A 22448-nucleotide genomic window follows, 5' to 3' on the forward strand; every position below is an offset into this window, starting at 1 on the left:
ACGCGATGAAAGATTTCTATTTATATTAAATTATTATTTGTGACTTTATGTCCCAGGTATTGGAATTCGTCGACTTTCTCAAAATCTTGATTACCTATATTAAGTGTAGCCTATATTTTCTGTTGTCTTCTTCTATTAATTAATTCTTTAAACTTTTGACCCCTTCTTTGTTTATATGTAGGCTAATAAGCAAGCCTCCAGTTGCGACACCTAAGCAAGTTTGCAGCATCTTCCTTAATACCATCCTCCCATCTTTTCTTCGGCCTTCCAATTCGCCTACTCCCCATAAAACTTGCTGTAAGCAATTTTTTTGGTACCCGGTCCATTGAGAGCCTTTGTATATGACCAGCCCATTCTAGTTTCTTTAATTTAATGAAAGTAACAAGGTCAAATTCATTATATTTATCACACAATTCCTTATTGCGCCGATCCTCCACTGGCCATTAACCTTTATCGGTTCATATATTTTCCTAAGTACTTTCTTCTCAAAGTTATTTAAGCCTGTTTCTGATCTTTTAGTGAGGCTCCATGTCTCACTACTATAGGCTCAAACGGTTCTTATTAAAACCTTACACAACCTTATTTTAGTTGCCAAGTGTATATTATCAGGGCTATAGAAGCCGTGGTATATTATTGTTCTTCATTATTTTGTGTCGTGAATAGTAGGCTTTATTGACTAGTTTCAATCTCCTTTGTATTTCTATATGTTGATTATTGTTGTCTGTGATACATGATCCAAGATATTTAAAACTTTTCACAATGTTAAAACCTAAATTCTGTCATTGGTTTAACACCTGTCTGTATCATAACTTGTGTTTTCTGATTATTAATTTCAAGGCCTATATCTTCTGTTGCTACTTTAAGTTCTGTGTACACTTCTTGGATAGCTTTGTTGCTTCTGCTTAATAGACATATGTCATCCGCATATTCTACTACCTGCGTGGTTTGATATTCAAGAGTCCCCTTAGTGTTAATAATTATAAATTATATTATAGAATTATATTTGGAATTATAATTTGAAGAGTACTGCAAAAATGATGGATGTCACTTTCTTGTCGAAAATGAACCAAGACTGTCAATGCATAGCTTAAGACATATAGAATGTACATAGAGATAAACACTGATAGTCATTGTCCAGTAATGATCGGAAAATCACAGTTAAGCTTTGAGCGCTAAGCATTTCAAACTTTCAATTGCTTCTCCTGAAAAATGTATTCCAAATGACATCCATCATTCTTGCAGTGGACTCTTCATTTGTTATAAGATAATACCCTACTACTAATAATTTATATTTGTAAAACTATAATTAATATAATACTTTTAAATCTTATAAAATGTGAAAAAAGCTGACATTTTCAACGTGTTACGATTCCGGCTCTATTATATTATGCCATGACAAAAATATATAATTACTTGAATGACCTATTAAGCAGCCCTAGTAATCATACATTATTATGATTCTAGTAGAGAATTACTGAAAATTATTCTAGTTAAGATGATATAGAGATGGAATTATGAGACCTTTCACACTTTACGCCCGCACAGGAACCTTTTAAAGTGGAGGACAGCAAACATTTCTGCTGCTGCTGTTGCAAGTCTGGACCTCTGACTCTGGTAACCGTCATCCCAGCAAGAGGATTCGTGCCCGGACAAAGTATTCCCCTGACGGTGGAAGTTGACAACGCTAGTAATGTAAATATTTACGAAGTAGTCTGCGAGCTTCAGAAGGTTAGTATGCTAGTAATAATTTTATTTGTAAATTATGCATTTATTACATCGTAAACATCATGATTTGAACTTCATGGTCTGTATTCTGTGTTCTGTTGAGTCATTCTGTTATGAGGGGAGCGAAAACAAAAATCCATGAGAACAGAACTTGACTATTGTAACTCGTCAGTGCCTTCATGTGGCAAGGAAATATTAAGTTAAAATTTATATTCGTTTCTGACAATTTGCCTTATCAAATAGAATTGTTGATTTCATTTTTGTCTTCTGTGAAATTTGTTTATCGCGTTCTATATGTCATGTATTCAGAGTTTGTGGATTTTATTTTTCTTGTTCCTGTAGGGTGTAATATATTGGGTGAGAACGAGAAGAATTGAGGCACCAGGTTTCAAAATCCTTTTTATTCACTTTTGGACGAAATTGCGTTAGCAGTAGTTTGTGAATACACTCTTTTTTCTCTGTCATTCTATTCATACATTATGTTCCGAACTACGTCTTATAGGCTACCCTTTATTTTAAGCATCTACGACTGTTCCAAAACACTTCTAATTAACTCATATGTCGGCTCCAAAACCCACCTCGTTCATGTTGTTTCCATTAACCGCCTCATCCTCCTACAATCACATTGGATTTAAATGATGATGGTTCCATAATGCCCTTTATGCATTCGTATCTTGTTGAAGAGAAGAATTTGGTTGTTAATTAAAATTGATGAACATAAATATTGAAATAAAACAATGTGGAAGATATTTTATTTTTATAGCTAGCACGCTATTTTTCGTCTTAACTCATTTGTAAGCTGTCTTCTTTCAGGAATTTGATTTTGTATTTTGAAAATATAGTGTCGTGGTCTAAGTTTCAGATTCATTTAGAAAAATTTTAATGAATATTTATTTATATAAATTTGTGTTTATTTTCTGTTTTTGCTGTGAAGACCCTATTCAATTGTATTACAGAGGTGTTATAAAAATATAACTGTTTATTTGATTGAAATATACTTTACTTACTTACTGGCTTTTAAGGAACCCGGAGGTTCATTGCCGCCCTCACATAAGCCCGCCATTGGTCCTTATCCTGAGCAATATTAATCCAGTTTCTATCATCATATTCCACCTCCCTCAAATCCATTTTAGTATTATCTTCCCATCTACGTCTCGGCCTCCCCAAAGGTCTTTTTCCCTCCGGCCTTCCAACTAACACTCTATATGCATTTCTGGATTCGCCCATATGTGCTAATTGAAATATAGCATGAGATATATTCTAAGTTACAAGAGTTCAGTCTTTCACAGTGAATGTGTTCACAAGAAGAAATTTTGAGATATTTCAATTTGTGTATTGGAAATTATATTTCCAACGTTTCGAAACTACTCCGTAGCGTCGTGGTCTAGGCGTCACGCCTGTGACTCGCGTTACTGAATGCGCATTGGTTGGAGTCCACATGAAATTTCGGTTAGTGTATGGTACCGGTATCGTGATGAATTTGGGGAACTACTTAGGTAGCGAAATTTAGTTAAGGAAACCAACTAGGGATCATCGTGCTAACCACATGAAACCTCCGTTTTGGTTGGATGATTGTCCACCTCTGCTAAGGCATGTCAATGTGAGACCAGCAGCTGGCTGGTCGGCTTAGCTCTTAATTTCATTAACATTTCGGAAGTGCATACCGGTTCCATCTGCAGGACAATATAAGTAATAAGACTTGAAGAGTTGCCTATTATATCTGGCTCCTCCAAACAATTGGGCTCCACAAAGAAGGGACATTAGACCTATCGTACATTCCATAAGGCCTAGACCATATATGTAACAGATAACTCATCGCTATGTTAAAATCGGCAGCACTTTGAAGAGAACAACCGCCAGGACCGCCACCCGTCCGCCGTAAACGAACACGAGATGGCAGTACAGTCGCTAATGCAATTCAAATGGGAATTATGACGTGACTCCTTATGTAACAACAAGATGGCAGCGTAGTAAACCTGACAAAAGTTGTTAACCTCAAAGCCTGTAAGGCTATCTGGGTATAAATGATCTAGGCTTAAGGTCCTCTTTTTATGGTCTAGTGAAATACCTATCGGATATGCTTAAAATTAATGTGGGAAATTCGCCACATGATGTGAAAAATTCACAGTCATTAATTCAAGTTTTTAATAATCTGATCTGATGGTTAGATTCGATCTTATCACTCTGTTTATCAGAATAATGTGCAGTTGTAGGTGTAAATGCCCCAACTTAAGTCTTCAAGTTTTATTGCTTTGTGCTGAAGATGGAACCTGTATGCAGTTACAAAACGGAGATAACGAGTTCAGCACACAGTGGAAAACTCAAAAGTTTGATTCTCATGTATTTTAAGGCTTTGAATATTTTTATAGGCCTATATGTTAAGTTAGAAACTAGTTCGATTAATTAAAATGTGTCTCAGTGAAACGTACAGCAGAGTCCGTATAGGTCAGTTTCTGTCAGATGCGTTTCCAATTCACTGCGGGCTAAAGCAAGGAGATGCACTATCACCTTTACTTTTTAACTTTGCTCTAGACTATGCCATTAGGAAAGTGCAGGATAACAGAGAGGGTTTGGAAATGAACGGGTTACATCAGCTGCTTGTCTATGCGAATGACGTGTATATGTTGAGAGAAAATCCACAAACGATTAGGGAAAACACGGGAATTTTACTTGAAGCAAGTAAAGAGAGAGGTTTGGAAGTAAATCCCGAAAAGACAAAGTATATGATTATGTCTCGTGACGAGAATATTATACGAAATGGAAATATAAAAATTGGAAATTTATTCTTTGAAGAGGTGGAAAAATTCAAATCCTGGGAGCAACAGTAACAAATATAAATGATACTCGGGAGGAAATTAAACACAGAATAAATATGGGAAATGCGTGTTATTATTCGGTTGAGAAGCTTTTATCATCCAGTCTGCTGTCAAAAAATCTCAAAGTTAGAATTTATAAAACAGTTATATTACCGGTTGTTCTTTATGGTTGTGAAACTTGGACTCTCACTTTGAGAGATAAACATAGGTTAAGGGTGTCTGAGAATAAGGTGCTTAGGAAAATATTTGGGGCTAAGAGGGATGAAGTTACAGGAGAATGGAGAAAGTTACACAACACAGAACTGCACGCATTGTATTCTTCACCTGACATAATTAGGAACATTAAATCCAGACGTTTGAGATGGGTAGAACATGTAGCACTTACGGGGAATCCAGAAATGCATATAGAGTGTTAGTTGGGAGGCCGGAGGGAAAAAGACCTTTAGGGAAGCCGAGACGTAGATGGGAAGATAATATTAAAATGGATTTGAGGGAAGTGGGATATGATGATAGAGACTGGATTAATCTTGCTCAGGATAGGGACCAATGGTGGGCTTATGTGAGGGCGGCAATGAACCTCCGGGTTCGTTAAAATCCAGTAAGTAAGTAAGTAGGCTATATGTTAAGTTTGTGCCGTAGGTGTTTTGTTAATGTCATTTACTAATAACGTGTAATAATGTCATTTACAGATCGTTACTTACCATTCCACATCACCACAAAGAAAAATTAAAAAGGATCACGTAGATGTTTGCAGAATGAACCTTGATGGGTCTGTTGCTGAAGGTGATTCCAAAACTTGGGCTGCTAAGATGAATATTCCTGCTTTACCTCCCTCAGGACTTCTAAAATGCAGTATTATTGATATTGAATACTTGTTGAAGGTGAGTTCTCTAATATGATAGTGTCTCATAAAAACAATTACTGTATCTGTAAGACTAGCATTCAAAACAAATCTTAAGAGAAAAAGAACGGTAATGTATTATGAATAATAATTGTTATTTTCATTTGTGTGTTAATAAAATATAGCTTGAATTTAATACTTAAATATGTTATTTTGAATTTACCTATAAGAGGATAATATACATAATATACAATATTTACAATGTAAAATTTCTACCTCGAGACTAGGAGAGATGGCGGTGCACAACTTCTTATCACTAAATTGTGCACTAATATGCCTGGGTTAAATCCCAAATCTCTTCGCAGTGTATATGAAGGGAAGGCATATATCACTGCTGATAGTGATTCGTCCGTCGGATGGGGACGTTAAGCTTGGCGTCCCCCTTGGTGCTATTCGACAGGAGTAGACTACGTGCTGGCACCGGGTTTCCCTTTCTCCCTTCCTCATCTTCTTCATCATCTTCATTCATTCCACACACTACACTTACACATACACTCACCCTAGTATAAGACATAAGGCGCTTGCCTGCCGGTCTGAAGTTGCTCTCGGGCGCGGGTTCGATCCCCGCTTGGGCTGATTACCTGGTTGGGTTTTTTCCGAGGTTTACCCCAACCCTAAGGTGAATGCGAGGTAATCTATTGCGAATCCTCGGCCTCATCTCGCCAAATACCATCTCGCTATCACTAATCTCATCGACGCTAAATAACCTCGTAGTTGATACAGCGTCGTTAAGTAACCAACTAAAAAAAAAGAAGACATAACTCTCGACAGTACACGTCATGTACAGCGTGGCCCGCGAAGTGGTGTGCAACTAGAAAAATGGGTCACAGTCCTGCCACCTATCCGCTATGTGAGCAACTCAAATCACGTAAAGTGAAGTGAGTAGGCATTGGACACATACATACATATTAAAAACATTATATAAATCAACCGCGGAAGAGCCCATGGTCTCCAAGTATTTTAAGTTTCCTGTACCATCTTTTAATTTTATGAAATGAAGAAATTATCACAATAGTTAACATGTAAATGGTAATATATTAAGGCGATCCCATACATTAGGGATCTAATAGCCAAGTAGAAAAAATCAAACAGTTCTGTCACAAAATATAAGAGGACACTTCAAGAAAATGAAAGTAACAGATTAAGAAAAACGTTTCATGTCCTATTCAAATGATATGTACCTCTGACTGAGATTCTGGCTGATATGTATACCTATTATCAGGCAGTACATCTCACTTGACGAACAATTATTTGTATACATCTGAAGTCTGATTAGTGTAATATGTAGCTGGTCAGCGATGTAGGCAATGGAGAGGAAAAGGAACTGACCAGCGTACCCCATTATCTCTTAGCTTAGTTGCCTCATGAGTAATGCCTTATTGGTGTCACTTATGAAGTTTCAACCTGTCTTCGGACTGTTGACTAAACATACAAGTACAATATGTTCGTGAAGCAACTCTTCTAAAATATGTAAAATAATAGTGATTCTTTCCATGTTATTTGTAAGTGAAAAGTGTATTTTAAAATGCGACCAAATAAAAGTATTAGAAGGGACAAATAGAGATTTATGAAATAGAGTGTAGACTACAGACTAGAAGAGAAATTTAGATATGTGACATTAATGAACTTATTTACATATTATATCATGAAAGATCATATTCTGTTGATGTCGAATGGCAGATAAATATGATTGAAATTGCAATTCACGAGGCCACGGATCACGTGGTAAGTCGAGTACAAGATGGGGAAGAAGAGACGGAACAGGGCTGACCTATTCTAAGCCATGAAAGTTGGCCTACTGCTGCTGCTGTTATTGTAATCGATGATGATGATGATGATGATGATGATGATGATATCGGGTTATTGTCCTTGGTCTTAAGAAATAAATGGCCCCTATTCACTGAGTAAATTATTCATTGTTTTAATACTTACATATTTATTATGTGGCCGGAAAAATAAGATAATGTATAAATACTCAACTTATCAATTTAGCAATCGTGAAATTGACTCGCACTAGTTGACAAGTTTGACATCCTCATGTTTCCGACATGCATACATTTTTATTTTCCGGAACAACTTTCCGGTGCAGCCAAACCAAAAGATGCGATGAAAATGCATATAGTAGACTAATATTTATAAATCGTGCAGTTACATAGAGTGATGGCAAACGAAATAATGTAACCTACATAATTAATTATTAAAAAAACTCTTTCCTCAACCCTGAACTTTGTAGTCTACGAGCAAGCACACTAGCACACAGCTATTGGAATTCTTTGAATGGTCATAATAGGGGTTGTTGTACTACCGATATATCATGTTTGTTTACATAATGAATCTTAGGTATTAATTTGATCTTACTTTCAGATTAATTTGGTGTATTTATATTAGGGCCTAACTGTAATACTATTTAAATAATAATAATAATAATAATAATAATAATAATAATAATAATAATAATAATAATAATAATAATAATAAAAGTTGAAAACTGTTGTTAAAATGTTGTGGTGTGAATCGTGCTCTGTAAGGAGCTTCAAGAGTCGGGTCATTTTTTTTTTGTAGGATTGTACATGTTGTCATTTCTTTCAACTTTACATTAGGCTAATTTTGTTAATTTTTGTTTCACGTCTAGGTGATCCACAAATAGTGAATCTTTGCTAATCAGCAGAGACCGGAACTTTGGCAGAATGCCTTTTTAAATGCGTTAAATCTACCTTCATTTTGAAAGTAAATCTGTACGAATTATACCTATGTGATTGAAACGTCACAGTTTTATGTTGCCCTTTTCTGCCTTTTTTAATATAAATGCCTAATTTACAAAATAAATGCCTCTTTTGACTTTATTTGATTATTTATCTATTATTTAATAACTTATTATTGAAAAATGCCTACAGGTATATTTTAATTTATTTCTATAACCGCTATAATGAAAGTGACTTCACCGAATGTATATTATTGTCTTTCAGTCAGTTCATATTCTCTATGCAACAATGAGTGCTGCAGTACAAAAATGTGTAACAGTAAGCGTTTTAATTATCGCTTGTGTTTATTTGACAAGGCAACGATGAGTGCGGGTCTAACGTTATTTTTAACGGTTATTTTTCTTTCAGTTTTCATTGCGACGTTGTTGTAGCTAGCTAAATATTTCATATCGCAACGTATCAGTACAACCAAACACAAAAATGCACTTTCTAAGGCTACTGGGAAGAAGATTTCTTTGCTTCCAACAGTAATTGCAACATCGAGTCGAAAATCTCAATTTGCATTCGACTTATGTAAAGCTTTTCTTGCTGCCGAAATCCCTTTGTGGAAAGTGCAAGGTTGTGGGTCTAGTGCAAGGTTTTTGTAATTGCCTTTTATTGCATATTTTAGCTATTTATAATGCCTTTTTGCCTGCCTATTTTAATGATTCATAATGCCTAAACTTCCGGTCTCTGCTAATCAGTATTAATGCAATGCGGGTGGTTTCAAAGTCTCGAAACAATGCTCGGCTGTTCGGCGGCCGGAGTCCCATGCAATTCCCCTCCATGAAAGCTCGGCGCTTTTCCCGCTTCCAGTCAGATATGAGTGAGATTTCATCGGAGTAGGACAGTTGTGTTGTGCAGTCATGAGTGAGATTTCATTAGAGAGTACAGTAGTATTGTGACAGCGACGTGAGATTCGAACTCACGACCAGCGTCCCGCAAGAGAGAAGATCGCGCGGAGCACTTTGGGACGGCGCGCGGCGAGAGAGTGGAGAGGGAGTTTGCGCGCGCATCTTCTGCTTGCCTAGAGAGGCCGAGAAATCCGTCGAAGTGGAAGACTCGCGAATTCGAACTTTCGAGGCTACGTCGCTGTGGTTATAAATTACGGTCGCGAAGGAACGACAGGAGTTTTCCGTTGATTAGTCAGCCAGAGCAAGCAAGCCAGTCTTGTGTACCGGAGTTCGACTCGAGTGTGCGTCCGCAACTGTATCAGCATCCGAAGGCCTGAGTTCGAGTGCAGTGGACCGCAGTTGGAGGGACCTGAGTTCGAGTGCAGTGGACCGCAGTTGGAGGGACCTGAGTTCGAGTACAGTGAACTGTCTCTGAAGGTCTGTGGTTCGAGATACTGTGAACTCGAGTGATTGAGCTAGAAGAACTGTGAACTGAGAACTGATAGTCTGATTTGTAAATAGTGCTTTGTAAATATTAGTTAAGATTAACAGTTCATTGTTGTTCGTACTAGTCCAAGTAAATTGTCATTGTCGTCGGTGGAGTGCTATAACGAATACTGTGTTGAGTGAAAATCCAATTGTTGACGAGAGCGTTTAAGGCGAATTGTAGAAAGGAATTATTGTTGTGACGAATAAATTACATTGTTGTTACTAATAAAATTCACAGTATTGTGCACCATTTGGTGAGATATTCACTGCTTCGTCATAAATTCATCTTGATGACCTACATCAAGTGCAGAGAGTTATGTGGCGGAATGGGACAAGCATTTAGACGTAAATTCCCTAGCAGCCTAATTCTAACACGAAAATCAATATTATAATTAGTGAATAAGTTTAATACAACAGATTCTGTGACAGACCGGAAAAGAAAACGAAGACGTCATATGCTTACACAAGAAAAACTTGGTATATAGTGCTCGAAAATGTCCCTTCTGCACTTATTGTATGTGTAATACAACAGTAGTCTAATTAAATTTGACTCACTACTGAATAACGCAACTGTCCCATTTCGATGAAATGTCACTCACGAATGAAATGCCTTTCGGGTCACAACAATCGAAGTAAATGAATTTCAATAACTGTCAAAGCGATCTCGTGTGTACCACTGCTTTGAAGGACTAGCATGCGCAATACGTTGTATGTGGAATTTAGAAAATTCAGTAGGTCATTTTTTCTGGAATTGTACATTACCTTGGAGTTTACTTTGATAAGCATTTAAACTGGAATAACCAAGTAACCCATACTACCAAAAAAGTGCTTTCCATACTACATTCCTTAAACAGCATTCGAAAATTCCTTCCGCTATCACTCAAGAAAATACTAGTGGAAACACTAGTAATGCCCCACTTAGATTATTGTGATTTTCTACTGACTGACCTCAATATCAACCAGTCGCAAAGATTACAACGTGTTCATAATTCTTGTGTTCGCTTCGTCTGCGATGTCCATCGCGCTGACCACATTACCCCATCCTTCCAAACTCTAGACTGGCTACGACTTAACGAACGTAGAAATTTTCATTCTCTTGTTCTCCTTTTCCAAGTCCTTCACACCTCTACACCTACCTACCTTGCCTCCCGTTTCAGTTACCTGTCATCGTATCACAATCTCTTCACACGCACGCAAAATAGCCGCATATTAGCCATACACATAAGACATCATCGTATTCAAAATCATACACAATCTCGCTACCGCGCTTGTGGAATACCCTACCCAGTGACATCAGAGACTGTCGGAATATAACAGTGTTAAAAAAAACTCATTAAGCATTTTCTTACTGCGTAGAGTAGGTTCAATTTTTACTTAAGTAAAAAAATCTTTCTTTGTTCTTAAGTTCTACTATAAACTGTCTACCCTTTATTAATCAGTTAATCTTTTAGTACTTTGATTTTTATTGTACTTGTAAATTTAATATTAATTGTAATTATAATTAATTGTATTCTTAATATTGCAGTTAATCCCCTGGTAGAGGGGAAGAGAAGGCTTGATGGCCTTATCTCTACCAGGTTAAATAAATAAATAAATAAATAAATTCATCTTGATGATCTGCATCAAGTGCAGCGGGTTATGTGGCAGAATAGGAGAAGCATTTAGATGTAAATTTCCTGATAATCTAATTCTAACACGAAAATCAGTATTAAAATTAGTGAATAAGTTTAATACAACAGATTCTGTGACAGACCGGAAAAGAAAACGAAGACATCATATGCTTACACAAGAAAAACTTGGTATGTAGTGCTCGAAAATGTCCCTTCTGCAGTTAATGTATGTATAATACAACAGTAGTCTAATTAAATTTGACTCACTACTGAATAACGCAACTGTCCTATTCCGATGAAATGTCACTCACGAATGAAATGCCTTTCGGGTCACAACAATCGAAGTAAATGAATTTCAATAACTGTCAAAGCGATCTCGTGTGTACCAATGCTTGGTACGGTTCAACGCGGACTATCGATTAAGGGACAGATTCCTGATGGGTCAAATACCGAGAATAAATTACTTATCATTTTCAATTTATGATTTTTATATTAATTATTTTTTAAACCATGAGCAATTATTAAAATGTATGAACCACAAAACCCCCAATAATTTAAAGTTATTAATCCACTAGCATGCGCAATGCGTCGTATGTGGAATTTAGAAAATTCAGTGGGCCATTTTTTCTGGAACTGTATATTACCTTTTTATGCATAGATGAAAAATAAGCTGTGAAATCTAAGAAAAATGGACTAAATACAAAAATTGTAACATATAAATTGAGTTTGATGTCTTCAGAAGCAAGTTTTTAGCCTCACTTTCAACATTCATATGCAATGGGAACTCGAAGAGTAGGTACAGGTTAATTTTGGATGGGCACTAGCTCATCAGAGCCCTCCTGCTGGCGCTGTGATTGATGGAAGGCAATCATATTTTCAACATTCTCATTTTTACAGGTGAAAGCAAAACCGGAAGGACCTCATATGGATTTGAAAAACAACATTCCTGTTATATTAGGCACAATTCCACTATGGCAGGCGCCAGCTGCCCCTGCTGGTATGCCATTTCCAAATATGCCACCTCCGACCGCTCCCCCTCCCGGTATGGGCGCAGAATTCTTGCCTGATCCTAACATGGGGGCTAATTTTTCAGCAACTGCTCCTCCCTACCCAGATATGCGTGAGTATCTTAAACTACTCAGAGAGTCTTCATTGTTCAAAACAGTGTAAGGGAAATTCAAATATAATTTAATAAAGATAAAAATACATAAAAGTAATAATTACAAAATCGTTACATTAGAATACGTGATATTAAATAATTTACAGCTGTTAAAGTTTATTGGCGTCAAGTGCATGACATTAAGCATTTTTTGCTACTGAATATGGAATAGCATTAAACATCTTGGCTCTATTTATCAGTTTATTATAAATAGGGCTCGGAAGTTGATGATCTAAAATTCACAGAAAAATGACCTTAAATTTCTGGAAATATGACACTAAAATTAAAAAAAAATGGCCAAGATTTTTAATAATAATAATAATAATAATAATAATAATAATAATAATAATAATAATAATAATAATAATAATAATAATACGTTTTGCTTCAACTGACATCACGGGCACATACTTGAAACGATCAAGGTCCTCTGGTGAAAAATCTTCATCAAAAGCCTTGAAGTTAAAATTTTCACTTTACAGAGCTTTCTCGACTTTACACATTGACTGGTGCCGAATGTTGTTTTCCAATAAGGTATACGTACCAAATAACGCCACCTTAACACTTCAGTCATTTTTGCTCTGGAAATAAGTTATGTACAAACACGAAAATTATGAAATAGAAACTGTGATCTTATCTTTACAAAATAGCACAATGAAAATGGATATATTATATACCGAACAAGAATTAGAACTCAAATAGGAAAACTTTGTAAACTGGCGTTATTAGGAACAGGTTGTCCAATTAACGCCACCTATTTTCTAGTAACCTATACACTTATAATTGTTAATGAATTATTTTTCCTAAGCAACACAAATTGAACTAAGCGACTAAATTTGAGTTTCTGTTAATAAAAAAAACACAAAATCACTCAATACTAATGAAAGATTCTTGATCTGAAACTGAAACACCAGATGGATTAGGAAATATGTTTTCCAGTGACTACTTACTTAAAAAAAACAATGTGACTCAGTAGAAAGTTATTAAACACAAAAACATTTACCTTAGTTTAATATGAATGTTTTCCAATAAGTAAAACAAAAAAATTAAGTTATGTAAAATAAAAAAAAAATTAAGAGTTCGATAAGCAATTGAACCAATATCATCACTGCACAATCTGAACATTTGTAAGTTGAAAGCTTAGTGATTTTCCTGATGTTTTCACACTGATACTGTACTGTCAGCCTTAGTACTAACATAACCTAAAATTTTGTCTGTAGACCTTTAACGCCACATGGCGTTAAAGCGCTACTGAGTACTTGATAACATGACATGCCTGTTTCTCTAACATTTTCAAATTTTATAGATAGCAAATACTTTCTATACATAGAAGAATGTTTAAGGATCACGAAAATATATAGTTTAATATAGTTATTATTTGCTCAACACACAAAATAAAATATTGCCTCTTACCTTGATACAAGAACAGCCATTCACTATCAACACACAACAGGAAAATGATGGAATATAATGTCACTCGTAAATGTCAGCGGACAGCTACTAACTCATTTCATCACTAGATTGCAAGCGAATGCAGGCTACAGTAGTGCACTACCGAAAACTTGTGCCGTTAACAAATTTTAATAGGGTGGCGTTAAAGATATACATGGCGTTATTTGGCTCAGGGACCTTACCTTTTTTCATTTTCTGTCTAACTTCTTGTCCACTTTCTTCTACACGTTTTTGCAAGTTGTTAACTCACAGTAGTTCATACACTCTATGAAGACCAAGAGCCATGCATGTTATGTGAACCATTTTTGTATAAAATGATTTAATTACCGTGCCCGCTTTCACCGTATAATTATCTGGCTGCATCTGCACTTTCTTTACTTTCACACAACTTATAAAATAGTACAGCCTACTTCCGTCTGTGGAAAATACATTGTCACCAAAGTCAGTCATTAACTGTAGCAAAAAACTTTGTCTATTTTATTTCACTTTCGGTACAATAAAATGCTGACTGCGGGCACTGCGGCTGCAGTATTTCTTCTGTTGCGTTGAATGGAGGGAAGCACTTAGCACACATGATCAGGGGTCAAGACTGATGCAACCATAAGGAAAATTCCTGCATGACGCAATCAAATTGCGTAAGCAATCTGCAGTAGGTTCCTAAATATGAACTACGACCACAACGTAAAAAAAGTCTGTTAAAAGCAAGAAAGGACAAAAAATTCAACAAAATTTACTATATTTCCTTAAAAATGACTAATATACAATAATGATCGAAAAATGCATAGAAACGCAAAATAAAAGTAGGTCTACTGTAGGCTATGTTGAAGTGAAACGAGTTTATATTGCATCCTGCATTGTCTGTGATGTCTCACGAAAAAAGATGATATTTCATCAACTTCCGAGCCCTAATTATAAAATATGAATGATTAAAATATAGGTTAAATGCATATTCTTACTCTCCCTTTCATTTCTGCTGTTGTGTTAATGTAGACTATAGAATCTATAGAACCAATTTTGGTTTCAGGTATTACAGATTATTATTATTATTATTATTATTATTATTATTATTATTATTATTATTATTATTGTTGTATTTGTTTCAGCGCCACCAACGTATGAAGAATGTATATTTGGCACTTCGAGTATTGGTGATTCTGAGGATAGCCAGCATGTGTTTGGGATATCGGGCTACAATCCACGTTATCCAACTTACACATTGCAAGCTGTCCCTCCACCTTATTCAGAAGGTAGCTGTGCCCCTCCAAAATATTAAAGTGATTCCATGTAATAATACTCGTAAATACAAACTGTCGGTTACAAAGGAGAATATTTTTCTCAGCTCTAATATGGAATTTTGTCCAAGACATATTTTGAAAATAGGGTATTGGATTTGCATTTGATAGAAGTCCAAGATTTTTCGTTTGGAATCTATTTCACTTCGGATTTAATAAGAATTTATATTGTGAAATTATTACAGATAACTAGAGACGAGAATTTTCTGAACTATAAAATCCCAAAATATGCATGCATTCATGCACTATCAAACTATGAAACATGCACGATCAAACAAAAAACACATTAAAACATGCACTTTCGTTTTTGTTCCAAATTTCTTATTTCCTTTCACTTCGAATTTAATAAGAATTTATATTGTGAAATTATTTAGAGACGAGAATTTCATGCAGTATAAAATCCCAAAATATGCATGCATTCATGCACTATCAAACTATAAAACATGCACTATCAAGCGAAAAATACATTAAAACATGTACTTTCATTTTCGTTCCAAATTTCTTATTTCATTTCACTTCATTTCACTTAACTTCACTTCACTTCACTTCACTTTTTTTGCACAATTAACAACTAACAAGATTTCTAAATTGAAGAGTCCACTGCAAGAATGATGGATGTCACTTTCTTGTCGAAAATGAACCAAGACTGTCAATGCATAGCTTAAGACATATAGAATGTACATAGAGAGTTATATGGCATTAACACTGATAGTCATTGTCCAGTAATGATCGGAAAATCACAGTTAAGCTTTGAGCGCTAAGCATTTCAAACGTTCAATTGCTTCTCCTGCAAAATGTATTCCAAATGACATCCATCATTCTTGCAGTGGACTCTTCAATTGGTTTCTGTGAGGTTCCTGCACTTGTCAGTCAATGTGTTTTTGTAGGCAAAGAATGGCCCCTCTACATCGCAAGAAGTTATGGGTGCAAACTTGAACGAACCATTTTCTATTACTTAGTTTTTTTTTCTTTTCCTTTTTCAATCCTGATTCCTGAAGGTAAAATGAGGGTCATAAAAATCGAGAAACTGCGGTGTCCACTCAAAATCATTGAAACATGCATTTAAACTGAATATAATGTATATTACATGCATTTTTACGCTAAAAATTGCTTAAATATGCATTATGCATGTTTTTATCCCCAAGAAGGCCAAAACATGCAAATATGCACGGAAAAAGTAGCCTACACCTATTTGGAACCGGAAAGTAATGAAATGGGTAAGTACTAAGTTTCAGATAAGTCCTATGTTCCTATAAAACATGTATTTGCATGGAATTCTCGTCTCTACAGATAACATTTTTGTAAAACACATGTTTGTTTCATACTTTTTCGTTTGTGGTCGGATACCCATGAGCTCCGTTATATTTTGTTTCATTTAGTTTGTCAATTTGACTGTATTTTTCTACACCGTTACATTATAAAAAGTTAAAAGACTCTGTTCAGCAGTAGCTCAAATATGACATTAATTATTATAGACGCACTATTGATTGCAAGGCAAGAGACTTGCAAGAGGCGGAGACTGTACTTGGTGTGAAACTTCTGCACATAAGTCAAGATCATACACTCGTCTCTGGATTATCGTACCTGTTTTCTTTGTGAACACGTCCGAAACTTAATGTTTTACACAGGTTTATTCAAAACATTTTTGCACAAGTTAAAAACATTTTCATTTGACAAATTTCAAATTATGATATACACACCTTAATGAAATGTGTAAAGAGTGAAGTCTGTTAAATTTATTTTATATATTGTATAAGAAAATACTTTAAATATACGTATATATATTTTTGTTTAATAAGATACTTTTGTGGTTGATTAATAGTGGATTATTCGTGTGTTTGATGTGGTTTCTTCTCCCTTCACTTCCTTACGTATTTTTCAAGCTTTCATTGTTTCATATTTCTCTCAGATATGAAGGGTTCAGAGCCATAGTGGGCCAAGCGCCATTTATTAAACACGGAGAAAGCAAGAGTTAAAGTTAAGTGACTACTATAGTTTAATGAAGACTGACATATCATTTAGTTTTAATGTGTATGCTTTATATTACTTGCTGTATGTTTCCATTGAATTATGGTAATAACTTCATTTTAACCCTTGTTTTCTACGATTTTAGTAAATGGCGCTTGGCCCACTATGGTTGTGAACCCTTCATATGCACATATCATTTGATAAACGTCATCTCACATGAGTTTGGTCTGACGTAAACAAAACGGAGGAGCAATCAACTTTATTCCAGTACTTAATGCACTGAAAAGAAAAGAAAAAATATTCATGCCTTCTTGGTTTCGCTTTTATGGTTCAGATCTGTCTTCGGACAGTTGAGTGAACAACATGTCCATTTGGTATGTGACATGCAACTCAAGATAAACCTGTGGAGCATGAAGGTATGTGCTTTTGAATTATTCTATTAAAGCAGACGTGTCAAACTCGCGGCCTCTGACTCATGCAGCCCCAGCTTATTATGGGGATACAAGTGGAATGCGGCGCTCGTTCAGTGTGTTCGCAAATTAAGCGTGAAAATGGCGCACAGCGTAGCGATTTTGAGGTTATACCGCATACAGTCACGAAGCTTGAGTTGTGAGGATGCTAGAAACAATAGACTGTGCCGGTACTATTTCGCATTGTCTTTAATGAGGCGATATTAGCGATCCTAATGGTTAGCAACTATCTATGGATGCATATTTACTATGTACTGAGCTTCGTGACTGTATATACTAGACTGTGGTTATACGTTGGTTGGTGACATAAAATAGATATTAGGTGTCGAGAAGAAAACGTTAATCTGCGTTATTGTTGTTACTTCTTACTAGCAAACAATATGTATTTCTATAAATAAATATTGCTAATATATTACAGATTACATAACATGACCATTTCTTTTCCTTGCAGCTCACACGATCTTACAATCAGATTATTTCGCCCAGTTGGGATTTTGAGTTTCGCATGCTTGCATTACGCCAACTATGTTTAAATTCCCTAGAATTCAGGATCCTTGTAGCCACCTGTATTTGTAGGCTGATGGATTGTTCTTTTGAATTGTATACGTATAATAATATTATATATACAGGGTGATTCACGAGGACTTACCGTCACTTACAGATAAGTATCAAATATGTGGAGGTTTATTACAGTCCAATTACTTATCAATAGTACACACGTTGAACCATTACAATATTACATGAAATGGTATATAAAAGTTTTTGACAAACTTTTTCGCCATAACCATGGCATCTTCAGGTCATATTAAAAAAGAACACAATAACACATGATGAACACTTAAAAATATTCAGGTTAAAACAATCGTTAAAAGTTTAAAAACTGGTGTGGTAGGCAGTTAGAATATATGCCATTAAAAATTATTATATGTAGCATGAAATTAACACCATGAAGAACATAGCATAGGCAATTAACACTGTACTAATTGATAAGTGTACAAAGAAGTAGAGTAAAAGCATAACAATCTTCAAATACAGGCAGATGCAGTTCCCAAAATAACGAAACATGCTACAGAATGTAGATCGCTCGTGCTGCTGTTTTATGGGGGTATGAAATCAAAGCCCTGTAAAAGTATAATGGGGTAATGTAAGAGAATTTATAAATTTAGAAATAAGAAGAAATTATTACTTTTGAAGGCGTGGTTTAAAGTACTTACAAAATAGTTGAGAGGTTGACCTGATTCCAATGATGCAGCAACACGACTGAACTTTACAGAGAGATATAGCAAATAAAGAAAATAATTGGACTGTAATAAACCTACACATATTTGATACTTATATTATACTTATCGGACCCAACATGCCTTTAAAAAAGTCACTTACAGAGCTTATTTCCGAAGACATTTTGAACAAAAAATGTCATATAAACATGTGTCCTAATCTCAATATTTTCAGTTACACTAATTTGAAGTTGTTTATAAAATACCATTATTCTTTAGTTTTAAGGGTAAAAGAATATTACAGATAAAGAATGAACTATTCAGGAGCATCATTTCCTTAATTAGCTAGTATTCTAAAGCTGAAAATGTGTTGTGAATTCCATAGTTGCTTTGTACAATTTTTTTGCGATTTTTAACTACAAAATTACATTTTTCTTACGCCTTTATCACAACGATTGTTACAAATCACGCTACTCTTGTAAATTCTTTAAGACTGCACATTAGGATGCATAATTAAACTGTGAAGAATCAAGTTCCTAAAGTCGTATGATTTGCAACACTTTTTGTGATAAGTGCGTAAGAATGATGTTATTTTTAGTTAAACATTGAAAAACAAAATCTGTACAAAAGCAATTAACAACACATTTTTAGCTTCAGAACACTAGGCAATTAAAGAAATGATACTTCTGAATAGTTCATTCTCTATTTGTAATATTCTTTTACTCTTAAAACTGAAGAAAAAAAGATATTTAACTATGAACTTCAAATTAGTGTAACTCTGAAAATAATGAGATTAGGAGACATGTTTATATGACATTTTTGCTCAGAATGTGTTCGGAAATAAACTTTGTAAGTGGCGGTAAATCCTGGTGAATCACCCTATGTATATATATATATATATATATATATATATATATATATATATATGGAGTTATTCTTTGTGATATTTCAAACAAAAAATTTTAATACAATTTTGCTCATTTTTGCTTCCGTTTCGAGATAAAAATTGTCTATTATGAAATATTTCATAGCGTGTTTTCGGAAAGCCACTGGTTGAATTCCCAATACGCTCAGTCAATTTAAGAGAGCAGTGTATTATGAAAATAAACGATTGAAAGAATTTTAGTTTTATCCTTTAAATATACAGAAATTTGATACGAATAAATGTAGCATTGGAAAATTCCTTTGCAGAACGAAAAGTCACATACACCCTTAGAGGAAGCTCTCTCAAGACAATCCAGGTAACCTCCTACATGCATCCTATGATCGGATATTGGCTTCCTTAATTATGACGTAAGAATATTCTAATTAACTCCTGTGCATTTATCTCGCATAATAATAAGAATAATATATTGACTGGCTCCAAATTATCACGTTCAACTTTCAATGCCCAAAGTTTCCCTCTTTCTGGATCTCTCGAAAATACATCCATTTGCTTCTGTTCTCCACAACTAGAAAAGTTAACTGCTGCACAGCAAGACATAGTTTTCAAATTGTACTTTATTATTTTAATGTTAATAACTTTCGACTTATAAACACTAGGTAAATATATTTTACAAAAAATATTATCTCTGTTCAGTGACTTAAAAACTGCTACTGAGGGCACAAAATGACGCCTATGTACCAAGAACCATATGACTGCAGCGACTAATAATGACTGAGTTATAAGTTTTCCATAAGAAAATCCCAGTATATCAACGTTTCACAGCTGTGTTATTATTGACTTGTGGAAGTCTCTGAGTGGCGTCTGTTAGGTAGATGGATAGCTGAACAGATAGGTAGATGGAGATGAATAGAGAGATAGGCAGACATTTTTTTCTTTTTAGTAATAATACAGTAACATTGGTAAGAATTAGGCCACATGAGTTTACAAGCGTCAGTACGATGTTTGATTTTGTTGCGTGGGTGTGTCGCGACGTAGGCCTATGTCTTCGATCGGGAATTGAGGGAGGGTGGTCATGCTGGGCATGCGCATTTTCTCACTCTTCACGAGTCAAATTTACACGATACCAAGCTTGTCATATGTCATCTGCCGCTCAAATTGCACGTTCCTGAAATGAATTTGACGAATACGAAATTAGACCTGAAGCCATTAAAAAAAGTAGTTGGTTATAAAACTAAATTGTAATTTATTACATTATAATTATCTTTTCCACAGAAATACAAGTAAATTTTTATAACAGACATAAAAACTACACAGTCATCTTCACAGTAGCTTATTTATTACTAGAAGTCTTTGGATATTATAGAAAGCTATAGTTTGTGTCAGAGATGTTAAAATAATTGTTATAATCTATACAAGGTACAATCAATATATTTCCGAACTGCACTTATATTTATTGAATCATTAAAATACATGCGCGTGTGATGAAGATCCTTGCTTTCATGCCTATTGAGTCAGTTTATCAAACAGCGTCAGATTGTCTTTAAGAACTGATCTTCAACGCGTGATTTTGTACAAACATAATATCAAGGATCTATTGCGATCTTTCCTGGAATCTCTCCATATACGCCTTATTGCTAGTTTTCTTCTCTGCCTTTGAAGTGATGAACTTAGTATAGATTCCAGGCGTTTCCCTGGCTCTATATAACTTCTCCGTTTCCAATGTCCTGTGTGTTGCCTGCATTTAGGGGAGTACGGAAACTTATCAATTACTCCTTGTATTGTTAGTAAATATAGCCATCTTGATATGAAATTGTAAAGAAAGTAATAAATATCCATGTTTTACAATAATCTTAGTCAAGGAAATGTGTATTATATTGAGTCTTTAGCAGTACTGTTAAACTCAAAATAAATATGAAAATTTCAGAGAGATTTTTAACCCCTTCAGGCCTGATGTACATTATAGTGTAGGCCCTACATTGTTTCTCTTTTTTCTTTTTTTGAATGTCTTCGATACTTTTAAATATTTTGAAAAATTCAGTGTGATAGAAAAGGAGAATATTATTTTTGAAACATTTCTATAGCTGAATTAAAAATAAAATTTAAAATTTTGGGACCCCAGCGGTCAAAATTGTCCCCAAATTTTTATTTCTTGTGAAGACTTGATTTGGGAATTTTAGATCCCCAGAATGATTATGTGACCAGTTTTTTTTCAATTTTTTTTAAACATAAATTAGGACTGAAGGGGTTAAATTACAAAAGTACGAGTTACGTGTGAGGAAATAAATGGAATTATAAGATATGTTTTTCTGGCTAAATACCAGGAAAACAATACGATCAGCGAAAATTATACTACAATATTTATTGCAATTCATTTATTGCTAAATATTCCCACTACCACAACATTTATCCTGAACTGAGATTTAAATTTAAACTAATGCGTCATTGAAGTGCGTCTTTGATTATTTTCATAATCATTCTTACTGTCACTTGACTACACTCCAATTAGAATGAACATCGCTTAAATTTTACAATAAAATTACCCTAATAAATTTATTTTCGTTATTAGTCTTCCTTAACTTGAAGTACAATTATTTGACTTACAAGTTGTCTAATATTTTATGGAACTGGACGTTATAAATGTCACCGAAAGTATAACGTTGTAGCTATGAAATAAAAGTGTGCAGAAAAGCTTTGAGGAACACATCTTTTCTGATTTGTGTTAGTTACAATCGAGTCCCGGTCAGGTCTGAGATTTTTCATTGAAAAGTCATCATGACACTTGCGACATACAAAGTAGCTGTTGGGGTTTTTCCTGGGAGTTCTTTGTTT

At 34.8% G+C, this 22448-nt stretch overlaps 1 protein-coding gene across 3 annotated transcripts in view; it reads left to right on the forward strand.

Annotated features, from left to right (window-relative positions):
* The window catches only part of LOC138706376 (arrestin domain-containing protein 17-like), a 41397-nt gene extending 24517 nt beyond the window's left edge, over positions 1 to 16880 (forward strand). For 2 of the 3 annotated variants that reach the window (XM_069835581.1, XM_069835580.1), the window contains exons 5-8: positions 1546 to 1728; positions 5231 to 5422; positions 12073 to 12295; positions 14890 to 16880. In XM_069835581.1, coding sequence (XP_069691682.1) covers positions 1546 to 1728; positions 5231 to 5422; positions 12073 to 12295; positions 14890 to 15059 — 768 coding nt within the window. In that variant the 3' untranslated portion in view covers positions 15060 to 16880. The remainder of the gene's footprint in view (positions 1 to 1545; positions 1729 to 5230; positions 5423 to 12072; positions 12296 to 14889) is intronic. The other variant, XM_069835582.1, reaches the window with a different exon arrangement.
* Positions 16881 to 22448: the final 5568 nt, after the last annotated feature.

The sequence above is a fragment of the Periplaneta americana genome, chromosome 9, assembly GCF_040183065.1.
Source record: "Periplaneta americana isolate PAMFEO1 chromosome 9, P.americana_PAMFEO1_priV1, whole genome shotgun sequence".
Classification (NCBI taxonomy): domain Eukaryota; kingdom Metazoa; phylum Arthropoda; class Insecta; order Blattodea; family Blattidae; genus Periplaneta; species Periplaneta americana.